At 47.3% G+C, this 15882-nt stretch overlaps 2 protein-coding genes across 19 annotated transcripts in view; one reads left to right on the top strand and one right to left on the bottom strand.

The window, feature by feature from the left end:
* Positions 1–2303, bottom strand: part of KIF9 (kinesin family member 9) — a 55003-nt gene extending 52700 nt beyond the window's left edge. For 5 of the 16 annotated variants that reach the window (XM_060630882.3, XM_060630879.3, XM_060630880.3 and 2 more), the window contains exon 1: positions 1648–1811. In XM_060630882.3, coding sequence (XP_060486865.1) covers positions 1648–1726 — 79 coding nt within the window. In that variant the 5' untranslated portion in view covers positions 1727–1811. The other 11 variants (XM_060630881.3, XM_060630873.3, XM_060630875.3 and 8 more) reach the window with 10 other exon arrangements.
* Positions 2304–2464: 161 nt separating this feature from the next.
* The window catches only part of KLHL18 (kelch like family member 18), a 55473-nt gene continuing 42055 nt past the window's right edge, over positions 2465–15882 (top strand). For 2 of the 3 annotated variants that reach the window (XM_060630886.3, XM_060630887.3), the window contains exon 1: positions 2465–2675. In XM_060630886.3, coding sequence (XP_060486869.1) covers positions 2547–2675 — 129 coding nt within the window. In that variant the 5' untranslated portion in view covers positions 2465–2546. Of the gene's footprint in view, positions 2676–9110; positions 9216–15882 lie in introns of all 3 variants that reach the window. The other variant, XM_060630888.3, reaches the window with a different exon arrangement.

A 15882-nucleotide genomic window follows, 5' to 3' on the forward strand; every position in this document is an offset into this window, starting at 1 on the left:
AGTTCCTGCCCTTTCAGTCTACAGTTTCAATGATGTAGACAAACGAAACTCTAACCCCTGTTACAAGCCCTTCAGATGTAAAATCAAATAAGCAAACATGACACTTTCACATCTGCCAACTGTAGAACTGCGTGTCCGCTTGCTACATTCCTCAAGTAATTAGTTCATGGAAGTCTTTTCCCAGCCACTATGGGACCATTCAGACCTTTCAATTTTTAGAAAACGAAGCTGAAAAGTATTCAGGTGATCAAGGATGATGGCTTATCCAATTTCAGTCCTAAAATTTTTGTCTACAACATTGAGGTCGAGCGATAAAGAGCCACAAATAGCTTGAAGGTCAATAGCTCTGGGTCTGAGGATCCAGCCTCCTGGCCAGGGTGCCCTCTGAAAGGAACCAGCCTAGGTGGCAGGTGCCCAGGCCTCCCTCCTGGAAGCCTCCACCCACCAAGCACAGGAACAGCACGGACAGCCTGAGCATCGCCCTCCCCTCAGAGTGGGGCCTGTAATTTGCCAACATGCACATGCACATGCAGCTCCCCTATCCTCCCCAGACCCTCCCCGTGCTCACATCCATAGCTTCAAGTATGCCAGGAGTCATACCCACCTAAGACAAACTTTCTCTATTTTCAGATTTTTTTTTTTTTTATTTTTAAGTAATCTCTGTACCCAATGTGGGGCTCGAACTCACAACCCCAAGATCAAGAGCTGCATGCTCTACCCACTGAGCCAGCCAGGCACTCTGCAAGCTTTTTCTATTAACTTAACTCCTCCTATAAGGCTCCTACTCAGCAGCCCCTCAACACCCAGACATTCAGAGACCCCATGCCATCTTGCACTTACTGAAATAACGCTTGTTACCATTCTTACGCCACATCATTTGAGTGGGTTTCCGCTCCCAAATTAAATTACAAGTTGCTTGTGGGACAGAACTGTGCTTTCTCTCTTTTGAATCCCCCTTCAATGTCCAGAACAGTGCCCAGCACAGAACAGGTACTCAAGAAATGGTGGTTGGTAGTGATGGTCATGGCTGGAAGTCAGAGGGTGGCTGGCTGAATCTCCACATGTGGGTCCATCTTCGGTCACTACTGAGAAAGTCCCAAGGGGCATATGTCACTTCCCTCCCACACCACATCCAACCCCTGAGCCCACAGACCTTCCAGAAGGGCTTAGCTTCCAGGCACCACTTACAACAAGCCATATTCAGCCCCTCACCATGCCCTCTCTTTTAGCAGGGGTTTCCTCCCTCAGGATCTTATGGGAAATGCTTCTCTCTCATGGGCACCACCCTTAGATATTTCTTGTGTAAATAAATGAACCTCGGAGTGGCCACCAGCAGATCTCCCTGAAGGTTCGTGGTTTCCTTATTCGTTTTAGTGGTGGGAATGAACAGAATTTGCTACCAAGCGTTTCTGAAAGCTGGATTAAAGAAGAGGAAGCGTCTGCTGGAATGGTGGGCACCAGGTGAATCCCTACCTTTCAGCGCTCCTGCCCAGACCAGACGCTCTCATATGGAACCCTCATCGTTTTAAAGCGGCGGCAGCACCTGAACCCCGAAACAACAGGGTCCAAACGCACCCGGCCCTAGGCTAAACCAAAGACTCGATTCCCGACAGACCTGGTCTTCTCCCTTTTCCTCACCCAACATACCGGACCCCTGTGTGGAGTGTGGGAGGCAGTGGAACTTGGGACCATTCTTGCCCCTCTTTGGAGCGGCTTCCTCATCCATAAAGCGAAGGGCTCTACCTAGCGATCCCGAAGCCCCCTCCAGTTCGAAAACTGCCGTGTATGAAAGGGTCCAACAGACCTCTGGTCCCCCACCTCACGCCCTCTCAACCTCGGCAGAGACGCAGAGGTCTCGTGGGGCCAGGGAACGTTAGATCCGAAGACCCTAAACTGCAGCCAGCCTGAAAGAGCCCCCACGATGCCGCGCCCTCTCCTCCGCTCGGGTTTCACAAATCAGCGAGCCAAGCTGGGGGACTCCCGGGTAGGGCGGTGTTCGGATCCCAGCCGCTGCCCACCGCCTGGGCGTATACCCCGTCTCGGGCCTCCCTTCTCCCCATCCGTGCGGCGCGTGGTCGCTGCTCACCGCTCCCGAGGCAGAGGCCCTCCCGCCGCGCGACCGCTGCAGGAGCAGCGACCGCAGCCCTGCATTCGCGGCTGCAGAACTGTGTACATAGCCGCCATGGCAACGGACCGTTTCCGCAGATGCCGGAAGTGTCGGGTAGTGGCGGAAGTGAAGTCCGCGGCCCTGGGTGGAGACACGAGTAAGGTCAGGGCCGAATCGGAAAGGCGGGAGATGGGACCGGTTAATCCAGAAAGACTGCGGCAACGGCAGGCGCGACAGCACGGTCGGGAAAGCGAGGGAAAGAAGGCTGCGCTCGCACCAGGAAGCGGGGCAGCGGAGCTTCCGGCGCAGAGTAGCCGAGACTACGGCGGCCGTGCAGGTCCGTCTACTTCTAGCCGTGTGCTCGCGGCGGCAGTCCGCCCCGCCCCGTTTGGTTTCTAGCCGGCCTCCCAGGCCTGCGCAGTCGCGGCGGCCGGGGAAGATGGTGGAGGACGGCGCGGAGGAGCTGGAGGACCTGGTGCACTTCTCCGTGTCCGAGTTGCCTAGTCGCGGCTACGGCGTCATGGAGGAGATCCGGCGGCAAGGCAAGCTGTGCGACGTGACGCTCAAGGTACCGAGGGCTGGGCAGCGCGAGGCTGAGGGATAAGGAACCGAGTGGGGAGGAAAGAAGGGCGGGGGGTAGGGGAAGAGAGGTCTAGCGGGCAGAGCGATGGGGCAAGAAGGTTGGAGACCGAGTAGGGGAGAGAGAGGTGCCGAGGGGGAGAGGGGATTGGGGCTGAATGGGGAGACGGACAGGAACAGCCTCTTAGCCCTTGGAAGGCAAGGCTGAAAGGTGCGCGACTGAGGCCCTCGGCGTGGGAGACATTGGGGTGCCGCCTCCCTTTTCTGTCAGACAGGAGAAAATGGACTTGCAGCCTCTTTGGAGGAGGGGGCGGTGGCCGCCTCCACATTCTGACGGGCACCAGTGAAGCACCTTCTCTTGTCACCATAGACATTTCTTTGTGCCCCTCGAAGTTAGCTGTTCTGTTGTAGAGGCGCAGGCTACGCCTTAGGAGTCATTGCTTGCCCTTGGACGTTAGATTACTACCTTGTTTCCTAAGAGCTTTTAAAACCATATCTGGACATCTTTTGAGGTGGGCATCTACTCTGCCCCCCACCCCATACTGGACGGCACACCACCACTACCACCTCCACAAGGGTCTCTGAGGATGGACTGGGTCTGCGTGGGGAGAGGGATCTCTTAACCACCTGTTTCCTACCGGTATTCTGGGCGCAAGAGCCAGCCTTCCTCCTGTGCTTTGCATCCATTCCTGCTGGGGAGGCATGCTGTGCTGCTCCTTGGCCAGATTCCTGAGCCCTCAGGAGCCCTCCAGGTGGGGAGAGACTGCTGTGAACTGTGTTCCCTGTTGGGCTTTGACTTGAGGCTCTGAGCATCTGTGGAAGACCACGCTAAAACGTGTGTGTGTGTGTGTGTGTGTATGTATATGTATATATACATATTTATATATATGTATCTATATTTATATATGTGTGTATACGTGTATATATATATATACGTATATATATATATATGTATATATATATACACGTATATATACGTATACATATATATATGTATATATACGTGTATATATATACATATATATGTGTATACACACACACACACACACACGCAGAGCTCCTTTTGCTCTTCTCATTTTCTGCAGAATTAAGGAAACTTTTTTTCTTCCCATATTTGAGTCAGACCTCTGGAGACATGAGAGTAGATTTAAGAGTGTGGAGATAGAAGGATTTGGATTAGAATCCTAGTCATAACCTTGGGCAAGTTACTTAATGTCTCTAAACATCAGTGTTCCAAATGTAAAAATAGGGATGCTTTCTTATTAGTGTGAGAATTAAATGAGACCATTTGTGGTGTTCTTTGCATGAGGCCTGGCCTGCGTTTTCATCCCTTGAGGGAGGTCAGTTTTCCAGGAGAGGCATGAGGTGGCCTGAGAGGGAAAAGGATCTTTAGTGGGGAACCAAGGGGTTTGAGAAAAATGAGCTGGACTAAAGGAGTCAGAGGAAGTAAATATAAATGAGGCGGTTACATGTAGATGTCGCGGCTACTAGAGGTTTGTAAGCACAAGAATGATCTGGTTGTGGGGGTGACACTTAGGGTGAGTAGAGACTGGTAAAAAGCAGTAATAGGGGAGGGTTTTTGGATTAAGATTTAGGCTGTAAGGGTGAGCCATGGAAAGCCTGAGAGAGAAGCAAAAGCGTATGATACAGGGGGATGATTACAGATATTTCTACATAAAATAAAGCAGTGCAGTTTGCCTCTGCATGTAATGCAAACACAGAATATAACAAGCCTTTGGCATAACAATGCTCGCGTGATTTTTTTCCATTAAAATGCTATTTATTCATTCAAAGAGACAAGATAATTACCAGAGGTAGTTCCAACCCAGAGTGTCAGTCTAAATTGCTGTGTTAGTTTCGAGCATCCGGCACATAAGGATAAAGTATAAAGGCACAGAGTAGAACTGAACAGGACCTAGAGAGCGTTTGCTTCATTGGTTTTCTAACTCTTCTGTACAGCCTTAGGAGTAGCTCAGTGGCAATGTGAGGTCAGAGGCCAGGGAGAGGTCATACAAACCAGGCTCTCTCTCATTTCTCTCCCCTTCACTAAAGCTGCCCTGTGAAATCTGTTTTGGTTTCTCTCTCTCTCTCTCTCTCTCTCTCTGTCCCTCAAGATAGAGTCTTTCCTGAAACTTCTGATGTTTCCTGACTGTCTTCCAAATAAATGGGTACTGAAAAGCTGGTTGGAAGCATTTTGGTGTGGGATGGGTTTACTGACTAGTGGTCCTCCTTATAGGGCAGTGCTTCTCAATCTTTAGCAGGTATTATAATCACTCGGTGGCCTGTTCACACACTGGTTGTTGGACCTCACCCCAGAATTTTTTATTCAATTCGTCTGGCATGGGCCCAAGAATTTACATTTCTGACAAATTCTCCAGTGATGCTACTGCTGGCCTGGAGCTGCATTCTGAGAGCCAAAACTGTAGGGTGATGGACCTGACCTTTTCAATGCGATGTGTTCAGAGTCCATGGATCTTCATTCAGGCTTCTGCCTGAGTGGAATAACCTTGGCTGTTACCATTTGAGGAGCCTTGTGATGGGAGGGGACTGGGGGCTCTTGCTTCTGTGTGCAGACTTTCACTTAGTCCCCTGAATGGTGCCACTTCCTTGTCTTCAGTGGTTCCCTGGCTGCCCAAGTTTGGAGTCTAGTTCGTCCTGTCCAGATGATAAACCTCCAGCGTTTATCCAGCAACGGAACAGTTGCTTGCCTAGTGGAGGGGAGCAGTACTGTCTGATTGCAGCCTCCCTTATCCCCACACCTTCAGAGGAAGCCTGAGTCTCCAACAGTTGAGTTTTGGAGGGGGCTCTGCAGGGACTTGCCGTCTGTAGCAGTCAGTATTCTCCATCTAAATCAGCTACTACTCATCTTCCAAAATTTGGTGATGCTTTTAATATCCTCTTTCTTTCAGCTTCTTTTTCCTTGGGAGCTTTGCTGTTTCTTGATTTTCAGTCTGAGAGGTAGTATATAGTACAGACTCAAGCCAGACTGCCTGGGTTTGAACCCTGGCTCTGCCAGTTATTAGCTGTGACAGCTTGGGCAAGTTCCTTAAACACTGGTGACTCAGTTCCTTCATCTTTAAAATGGGTGTCATCACCTACCTAGTAAGTGTGTTAGGGATTCCATTAGTTAATGCACTTAAAACAATCATGTAGTAAATGTTCAGTAAGCAGTAGATATTTATGAATAATAATTTGATGGCGCTTCTAGAAGGGAGGGGAAATAAATGGGTATGTTCAACCTGCCATTTTGAATTTGTTTTAGCTTCTGATGAATTCTGGATGATTTTATCTAAACATAACGTTCATTGCCTTAAAAGAGTTTGCAAACCACTGCTTTGCTTCAGTAGCCTGCATTTTACAGATGAGGACCCAAGCCCAGAAGAAGGGACTGGTCCAAGGTCACAGACTGAGTTAGGCGGAGCTAGAACTAGAGACTGGACTCCTGGTCTCTGTTCTCCTGGCCAAGTGTTCTTTCGTGCTCTCCTGTTGCCTCTTCTGTCACTGACAGTGGCAGAACTGATTCCAGCTGCTGATTCAAAGTGGATTAATCTACCTCAGGTCAACCCTCACTCATCCTTAACAACATGTCATCTTTTCTGTCCTCCCGAGTTTTAGTGAGAGTGTGCAAGTTAGCGTTAGCAGGTATGATGCAGTCTGTAAGTTCACTGCCAACTCCTAAACCTTTCTTAGTTTTGTTTTTGGAAATATTTGAAATTTAAATTCCTTGGGCACCTGTTGGATAATTAAGAAGAGGCATAACAGAAAGAGTAATAATGCTGGATTTTTAAAACCATATTCTGTATCTATGTTGACTTGAACCTTTTTCTTAAAAACTGAACATGATGAACCCTCTTCCCAGAAAAATGTGCATACAAAATTTTGTATTCAGTCATAGGCGCAATTCCCCTGAAGCCCATCTTTGGATCATGGGTCATGAATCCAGCTGAGTATTGTTCTCCTATCAGGAAAAACCCATGGTCCATCTACTTGGCAAATCATTTTATCTTGAAGGTACGGAGGATAGCAGTGCAGGACTTCTCGGCAACATATAGCAGAAGGCTTGGTCTGGGTAGAGGGGTTTGCGTCCGGTCAAGGCTCTTAGCCCCTCTTTCCAACAGCTGGTTTCATGTCCTTTCCTCTGGGCCACCAGCTGCCCAGTGCTCAGGCCACATCTGTCAGGCTCACATGCGTCCAGCGAGTTGAGCAGATTCAGTGAGTGCTCACCACGGTTTGTTATTCATAAGATCTAGACCCACCACTTTAACATTTGTCTGTTCTCCTCTCACCTCACATACTCCTTTTTCTTTATTTGTGAAGACAGAATGGGGTCACCAAACCTGAATATTACTCACTGATCCATCAGCTTAGGAGAACAGCTTCCTACACACACACACACACACACACACACACACACACACACACACTCTCTCACACCCTGATTTGCAACCACTAATGAATGGTTCTCCAACAGTTTTCTGGCATCAGTCTTCTAGCATTTTCCCAAGGCCCTTGCTAAAGTTTTGAGCCCAGATCTGAGAATTTATCCTCTGGAAAGAAATGTCTTTTCCATGGGTAAAAGGCACAGTATTAGAATATTTCCTTTTGACCCACTAAACCCAAGTACGCAATTTTCATTGAGACTGGCTTCAAAAGCCACACATTTGAGTGGAATCTTGCCTAAGTTTCTCTCACACTGATTTTGTGATGAAGGAGTATGTGGAGAAGGATATCAGGAAGTGAAGTAAGAACTTGTTGATACATGCCACTTTTATGTTGTGTGTGGTGTTACACAGGTATAATTACAGAGCTGGAGGAATCCTATGAAAAGGAGCCATAGAGATCCTCTATCAAAGCCATTCATTTTACAGATTAAAAAACCCTGAGGCTTAGAGATATTAAGGGACTGCCCAAGGCACAAAGCTATATTCTCTGGGATCCAACATAGCTGTTTGTTGGTGGAAGGAATGCCTTTGCGTCCTCTATCAGATTACTCACCTGCCCTGCTGGTGTTATGCAGCAGAGCAGGGAACACCATCTGCAGTGTCATTTTTGAGCAGGGAGGACAGTGATGGGTATGCTGCTAGTCTTTTGGACGTATGGATTGTGAACTCTTTTGAATTTGAAATGACACTGTATTGGAAAACTTGAGCCTCTGAATATCGTTCATTCCTGGTGTTTTCTACTGACTTTTTCCAGGCGTCTGTGTTCATTTCCAGCCTCTCCTCTTTTTAGTGAACAGTTAGACCTCAGAGGAAGAGTGTGCTCCTTGAGAGCACGTGTGCACTTGGGATATGAATTCATATTCATCGAAAAGTCAGTTTTGCTCTTTCTTCCTCAAGTTATGTGGTGGGTAATACTGTTACCTTTGGACACCAGGCAGAGGATGAGAGAACTTGCTGCTGCCTGATGTAGGGAGGGAAAGGGAGTCGGAGGCATCCTGGAAAATCAGTTACCACCCAAGCAGTGTTCCTGGGGTTCACCCTGAGGCTTCTGGAGCTTGGCCAGCCGGCTGTGTGAATTTAAGAAGCTTATTTTGGGGATGCTTCTTAATGCAGGTGGTTCCTTTATTATTTTGTACATGAGACTCCATCGTTTGCCCCTTGGCCACACCTGGTTCAGCTTAGAGGCTGGTTGATGGAAAATGAGATCACATCTTTCTAAAGGTGTGTTCCTCGCCCCTTCTAAATTGCAAGCATGGCGTGTCCCTTCCTACTCTTGATTTGTTGCCTGTTGGCACTCCTGTTGCCTCCTTGGTGTAGAGCCAGCCAGTTTCCCCACAGTCAGTTTGGGGAGGCCCCTTCCGCACAAACCACTGACCACATCACCCGTTTCCAGCGGGGGAGAAGAGAATGAACCAAGATGTGTGAACCAGGAGTTGGCAAGCATTTTCTGTAAAGAGCCAGATAGTAAATATTTTAGGATTTGTAGGTCATACAGGTTCAGTTGCAACTGCTCAACTCTGATGTTGTAGCACCAAAGCAGCTGTACAGAATACATAAACAAATGGGTATGGCTTTGTCCTGTTAAAACTTTATCTGCCAAAAACAGGTGTAGGCCTAACCCATTGGCTGTGGCTGGCTGACCCCCGTTGTAGAGTGATATGGCCTTTGTAAAGTTAAAGGCTTTTGAAGTAGGCTCCACTTGCTTTATTGCCCCAGCGTATACTTCTGTGGTTTCAACACAGTATCTAGCAGTGGGAAGCATCTCTTGTTAAAGAGTACAAATGAGCCCGAAGTGAAGCACTTTCTTTTTCCAGCTCACTGCAGGGGATCATGGGACTATCCTGGTTGGTGACTGAATAACTGACATAGGAGAAGTTACTGTTAAATTTTGCATCTCTAAAGTCTTGTTAGCTCTGCTGGAGCTTGAACCAGACTGTTTCTGAAGCATTAACTAAAGACACCATGCTCCCTTTCTGTCTCAGTTGAAGCTGAGGATGCTTAGCTGCTTGCAGAATGGCAGGCCAGAGGAGACCGTGATGGCTCCTGTGTTCCAGTGGACCTGACCGGCTGTGTTCAGGGCCGTGAAGGTAAGGGCCAGAGTTGGGGCTGCCCGCCGGCAGGCAAAGTAGACAGTTCACATATGGCCCAATACATCTGGGCAGAGTGTGCTGCATATCTGATCAGAACACAAAAGTGCTTTCCAAAAAACAAGCTCAAGAACAGATATTTTTATATATTTACGGCAGAATTATTCACAGTAGCTGAAAGATGGAAACCACCCAAGGGGCACCGACTGTTGAATGGATAAAATTTACTCCATTTTGTTGAAATATACACGATGGAATAATATTCCATACATACAATGGAATATTATGTAGCCTTAAAAATGGAAGAAACTCTGACACCTGCTACAATATGGATGAACCTTAAAGACTTTATTTATGCTGAGTGAAACTAGCCGTTCATAAAAGGACAAACACCATAAGATTCCACTTGAATGACATAACCAGAGTACACAAAGGAGGTAGAGTGGGGGCTGCTTAGGATTGGGAGGAGGGGACAGAGTTTCAGTTTGGGAAGATGGAAAAGTTCTGGAGACAGATAGTGGGGCTGGTTGCACACCAATGTGAATGTCTTTCACGCCACTCAACTGGACACTTAAGAATGGTTAAAATGGTAAACTTTACGTTATGTGTATGTTACCACAATTTTTTAAAAAGCTAATAAGCTCAAGAAGACTTGTTACCAGGTGGGCACGTGAGACTGCTTGTAGTGCTGTGATTGTGGAGACACTGAAGATAGAATCTGGCTCTGTGTCCAGACCCACCGAGGAGAAACACAGATACTGAGGGGTGATCTCTCCTGTTCTTTTGCTGCCTCAGCTGTTAAGAGCCAGATTTTATTAGCTCAGCCCTGGAGCTGCACTTCAAATGGTCACTTAAAAGGAATCGATTTCTGAGAGATACGTAGTAAAGTGATGCACACGTGTCGTAAGCTTATTTTTCCTGTGCTGATTTGTGAAATCTAAATGTCCTGTAACCTTGACAGAGCTGTTCTGAGGACCAGCAAAACATACTGTGCTAACCTGTCTTCCCACTAAAGGTTTGTTGGCATAATCTGTAAATTACAGTGGCTTTCACATCAATATCTCTGTTTTGCTTATTTTGCTTCTAAATACTAGACCTGCTTTTCACCTGTCCTGTTGATCCTCATGCTAATTATGTCTCAAATGAAGGCTCTTTCCCTCCCAAACTATCTCTTCTTTTGTTCATTTTGTGTATGAATGGCACACTATCCACGTAGTCAGGTAGAAGGGAAGCTCTGGAATTGGCTTTGGCTCATCCTCTCTCTCTTCTGTATATTTTATGGCACTTATCACAATAATAATGACATTACTTACAATATCATAACTCCGTGAGAGCAGGGACTGTGACTGAATTATTCACTGATGTGTCTATGTAATGTGTCTAGTAAGCCGCTGTCCTAATTCAGGTCCTCTTCATCTTTTCCCTAAACCAGGATTTCTGGAGTAGTGTGTTGAGAGAATTCTTACAGACCCTTTAGGGAATGGTCCTTGTGCAGCTGCCGGATTGTTTCTCCCCAGGCTCTGGTCTGATCATTCGTTCTCCTGTTGTGAGTGACCTCCCATTCCATTCTCATTCAGCAGTGTGCTCAGCAGATATGTCAGCGCCTTCCGCGTGCCAAGCACTGTTCCATCTGCTGAGCAAGCAGCCCTAGGCAGGGTAGGCAGCGCCTCCGTGAGTGTGAGCTCACGTTCTGGTGGGAGGTGGAGTGGCAGACAATAAACAGATAAATAGGTATAAAATGTCCCGTGGTGATAAGTGCTATGGAGAAAAATAAAGCCCGATAAAGGGACTGAGGGTGTTGTTTTTGTCAGAGGGACCAGAACCAGCCTTGCTGAGTAGAGGTCTGAATGAAATGAGGGAATGACCCATGAGCATATCTAAGGGAAAGTATTCTAGGCAGAGGGAATAGCAAGCACAGAATCCTGAGACAGGAGCATACTTGGTATTTGGGGACACACCAGGCAGCTGGTGTGATAGGAAGAGAGTGACCTGGGTGACAAGTGGAAGAACACAAGGTTAGAGAGGTAGATCTGCAGGCCCAACATAGTTCCTTGTGTGGCTCAGTGAATACTTGTTGAATGAATGAATGAATGAATGAATGAAGCTAGACAGTAATTATTCGTTTATTGGTTTATGAGTTTAGAATCAGGGCAGGGTGTTTGGGGTACACATAAGAAACGTAGGGAGAGGGCAGGGACTGTGATTGAATTATTCACTGGTGAAGAGAGCACAGGATTTCACTTGGACTTTTCCCTTCTCCCATTCAGGAGACATGAGCTCTCTGGCCAGAGCTAGAGAGACCAATGTTGGCGTGTGTGTGTGTGTTTTTAATGTTTATTTATTTGAGAGAGAGAGAGAGAGAGAGAGCATGAGCAGGGGAGGGGCAGAGAGGGAGACATAGAATCTGAAGCAGGCTCCAGCTGTCAGCACAGAGCTGGATGTGGGACTCGAACCCACGAACTGTGAGATTGTGACCTGAGCCGAAGTCAGAGACTTAACTGACTGAGCCACCCAGGCGCCCCTGGCTTGTTCTTGAAGTAACTTCTCTTCACCACAGAGAACATCAGAAGTTAGAAACTTGTCAGGGGAACAGGAAGTAGAACTCTTGGTGGTTTAAAAGGTGCTCCTACCCATGTTTGGGAAAGCTTGTCTTTTCTCCGCCTGTCCATAGGCTGTACTTTTAAGTCAGCAGGACATCTGGGGAAAGCCACTGGCTGGTGGGAGTGCAGGAGCAGCAGGTGGTGGCTGGTTTTCGGTGGGATTAGAGGAAAGACTGCTGATTTAACTGCTTCTCTGATTATTCTAAGCTGCTCACAGAAATCTGCCACTGTGTCTATGAGACGTAAGAGAAGCTTAAGCATGCCCTGTTGGTGCTGACCGCTACTCCTGGTTGACTTTTTTAGGGCCACCAGCGGCACCCTTGATATACACATTCCACCAGACCGGCCCTTCTCTGCCTTTCTCTCCTAGTCGTCTGTAGGCTCCTCCTGCCGACTGTGTCTTTGTGATCTGTGTTCTCCAACTTCCAAGCCTTTGCTCCCGCATTCTTTTGGCTTAGAGTATCGCTCACATCTGCCAGCATTCTTACCCGTGTGCGAGGCTCCTTTCATATTTTTTTTTCCCCAATTAAGGGGAAAGAAGTGGCCAAACACTCCTTCCTCTGTTCTCCTAAGGCACGCTGCATTGTTTCTGTTCAGCATTGTCTTGTGGTCACAAGTTTGCACTCCTGCCTCCCTGCCAATCTGTGTTTTTGTGAGGCACAGGCCTGTGCCACCTTCTCTCTTTTGCGCTGCCCTGTTGCGGTGGGGGGTGGTGTGAAATCCCGTCTGTCTGGAGTCTTCTCATATCCCTCCAGGTGCAGTCAATCTCTCCCTCTTCTGTTGTACCTTATCCCCTTGTTACTGACAATATGGCCCTTGCACTGATAGCTTCCATGTCCCCTGAGAGCTCGTTGGAAATGCACACTCTCTGCCCCCACCTCAGACCTGCTGAACCGGAATCTGGTGGTTCTTACATCCTGTGCACATGAAAATTTGAGAAGCATTGCCTTCACACTTCGCACCCCTTACCATACTGAACACAGTGTAGACGTGCTTGAGTGTTCACTCTTCCCATCCAGACGTTGAGCTCCTGTGGCCTGTGAAGCCTCTATTATCCAACATAGTTCTTAGCATGTTTCAGGTGCTCAAAAGTGTTTGCTGTATTATCTGAAAGGGCCCCTGGTGTTATGTTTGAGATGCTCCTTCAGTCAACATATTCATGAAGTGCCTAACTGTGCATGCTGCTTTCCCAGTGCACGAGGCACCCTGCTGTTGAGTGGGCATCAGCCCCTAACTTTGGCATTGAGAGGTCGGTGGGTGAGATGGATACCCATAATTAATTATGAGACAAGGTGGAGTGTGGTAAATTCTGTAAGTGCCCAGCTGTTACCAGAGGCCTAAGGGAATGCCAAAGGAATGGCAGCTATTTCCAGTTCACAGGATTTGTGATGGTTTCATGGAGAGGATAGTGTCCGATTGGTGCCCTGCACGATGAATAGAACTTTGACAAACAGACTTTGTGGGAGGAGGCATTCCAGGCTGGGGAGAACCTGTTTAAGGGCCTAGGCATGAAAGTGCACAGACAGGATGTTCCTTGAACAAGTAAGACGTAGAGGTGGAAGGTGTGATTGGGGAGGTGCGTGCGTGTGCACTGAACTCCTGGAATTCTAGTGGTGAGGAGTCTGGACGGGTGAGGAACTGGAAAATCACATGCTATTGTTGCAGTTAGATGTTCAGTGGTTTCTAGGGACTCTGCCCTCATGTCTCCCTCTCTCCCTCTCTCCCATTCTACCTTGCTGGACATGGTGGGAGGCAGGGGAGGGTTTAGAAGCAGTGGGACAGGCCTGAATATTGTAGCTGGCTCTTTACTGGCTCTATATGGGACCATGGCCCACGTCTTTTTTTAGTCCTAGCTGGTCAGCCACTTCCTCCCTCACCCCCTTCCGGAGTCACTTAGCCAGTGGGGGCTCCCTATAGCTCATCAATAGAGGGTTTCACACAGTGAGCTTTAAGATGCCATCAAAACCCCAGACTGAACCCAGTGTGTTTTATTATGCCTGCTGTCTGCTTCTCAACCCTGTGGGTTTGGGATACTAATCATTTTTCCTTTTGGTGGGATGGACTAACATCCCTCAGCCCATGTTCTGGGCTGGGGGCAGGTCATCCAGCATTCAAAATGAAAGGACACACCCCTACCTTCATTTCCTTACATGCCACCCTGTTAGAAATGCACCTGAACAAGGCAACCATAGTGTGGCTTGTTTATTTCTTCTAGGGTTGGGACTGCACTGTCAGCCTGGACACCAGGTCCTCCTCTGGTCGTCCCTAAGCTTTACCATCTTTTTGTTGAGCCTCTTACTTCAGCTCACTGAATTTCCAGATAAGGTTAGATAGTAACCCACTGAACTTTTTTTTTTTTTTTTTTTTTTAAGGTTATTTTTGAGAGAGAGTGTGTGAGCAGGAGAGAGGCAGAGAGAGATGGGGACAGAGGATCTGAAGCGGGCTCTACATTGACAGCCTGATGTGGGGCTCAAACTCACGAACTGTGAGATTATGACCTGAGCTGAAGTCAGACACTCAGCCGACTGAGCCACCCAGGGGCCCCTAGATAGTAACCCTCTTGATGCTTCAGTGCCTTCCCCCCACCAGCTCTGTCAGTCCTGAGCCAAAAGATCAAGGTTAAAAAGAAGAGATGGCACTCATCAGAAGTTTTGTTATTTGTTTGTATCTCAGATGAAAGACTGAGAGCTATCTCTTAGATGAAATGGGCTCTGGGATTCATTAAGTACACTTGGCAATGAGTTACTGTGTTAAGTGCTAGGACATCATAGCCTTTCCTTTCTGCGGGAAGAACATTCGTTCCGGATGGGGAGACATTCATTAGAGACAATATAAAAATGCTACAAGTTATGCTGGAGGCTTGTACCAGGCACTACAGGATGGGGATGCCCACTGCCTGGGAGTCTCGGAAGCCCCATAGAAGAGGGAGCATTTGAGCTGGATCTTCATAGATGAGCAGTAATTCACCAGGCAGAAAAATATGGGATAAGGATCCCAGCAGAGGAAATAGGGTGATTTAGGGGAATTGCCAAGAGCTGAGAAGAAAGGCATGGTGGGGGATTTGGGGTAGATAGAGGCTAATTCGGGATTTGGATCTGACTTGTAGTCAATAGGGAGCCCAACAAAATGGGGACTGACATGACAGACTCCATTATATTTTGAGTTGATTTATTCAGAAACTTTATTCATTCAACAAATACTGAGCGTTCATTGCCAGAACTAGTCCAGGAAACATACAAAGATTGCTCCCTTGGTAGACCTCGTGATTTAGTAAGATAGGTAAGTTACTTATGTCAGGCCGCCACCATTTGCTCTTGTCAAGGTTGCCCGTGACCTCCACATACAGAATGACCTCCACAGTATAGAACTATTCTGTAACCACAAAGATTTCCCTTGTGTTGCCCCTTTATAGTCACACCCATCCCCCTCCCACCCTCCATCCCTGGTCTCTGGCGGCCACTAATTTGTTCTGCTTCTCTCATTTCAAGAATGCTGTATGAATGGAATCATGAAGTACGTGACGTTTTGAGATTGACTTTTTCTACTCAGCATAATGCCTTTGAGGGCCATCCAGGTTGTTAAATGTACTGATAGTTTTTTACTTAATATTTCTGACTAGTATGCCATAGTGTGGATGTACCATGTTTTGTTTAACCGTTTACTCATTGAAAGACATTTAGGTTCTTTCCAGTTTGGGGCTACAAATAAGGCTGCTATGAATATTCATTTACGGGATTTTGCACGAAGGTAGGTTTTCGTTTCTCTGGGATAAATGCCCAAAGAGTACAATTGCTGGGTCATCCAGTAAATTGATTTTTAGTTTTAGCAGACATTGCCAAACTAGTTTCCAGAGTGGCTGTGCCATTTTACATTCATACCAGCATGTATGAATACCATGGTTAATTTTGGGGGTCAAGTTGACTAGACTGTGGTGTCTAGTTGTTTGGCCAAACATCAGTCTGGATGTTGCAGTGAAGGTATTTTTTTGGATGTGGTTAGCATTTAAATTGGTAGACCTTGAGTAAAGCAGATTACCTTCCATAATGTGGGTGGGCCTCATAAAATTG

This window comes from Panthera onca, chromosome A2 (assembly GCF_046562875.1).
Source record: "Panthera onca isolate mPanOnc1 chromosome A2, mPanOnc1 haplotype 2, whole genome shotgun sequence".
In the NCBI taxonomy this organism is placed as follows: domain Eukaryota; kingdom Metazoa; phylum Chordata; class Mammalia; order Carnivora; family Felidae; genus Panthera; species Panthera onca.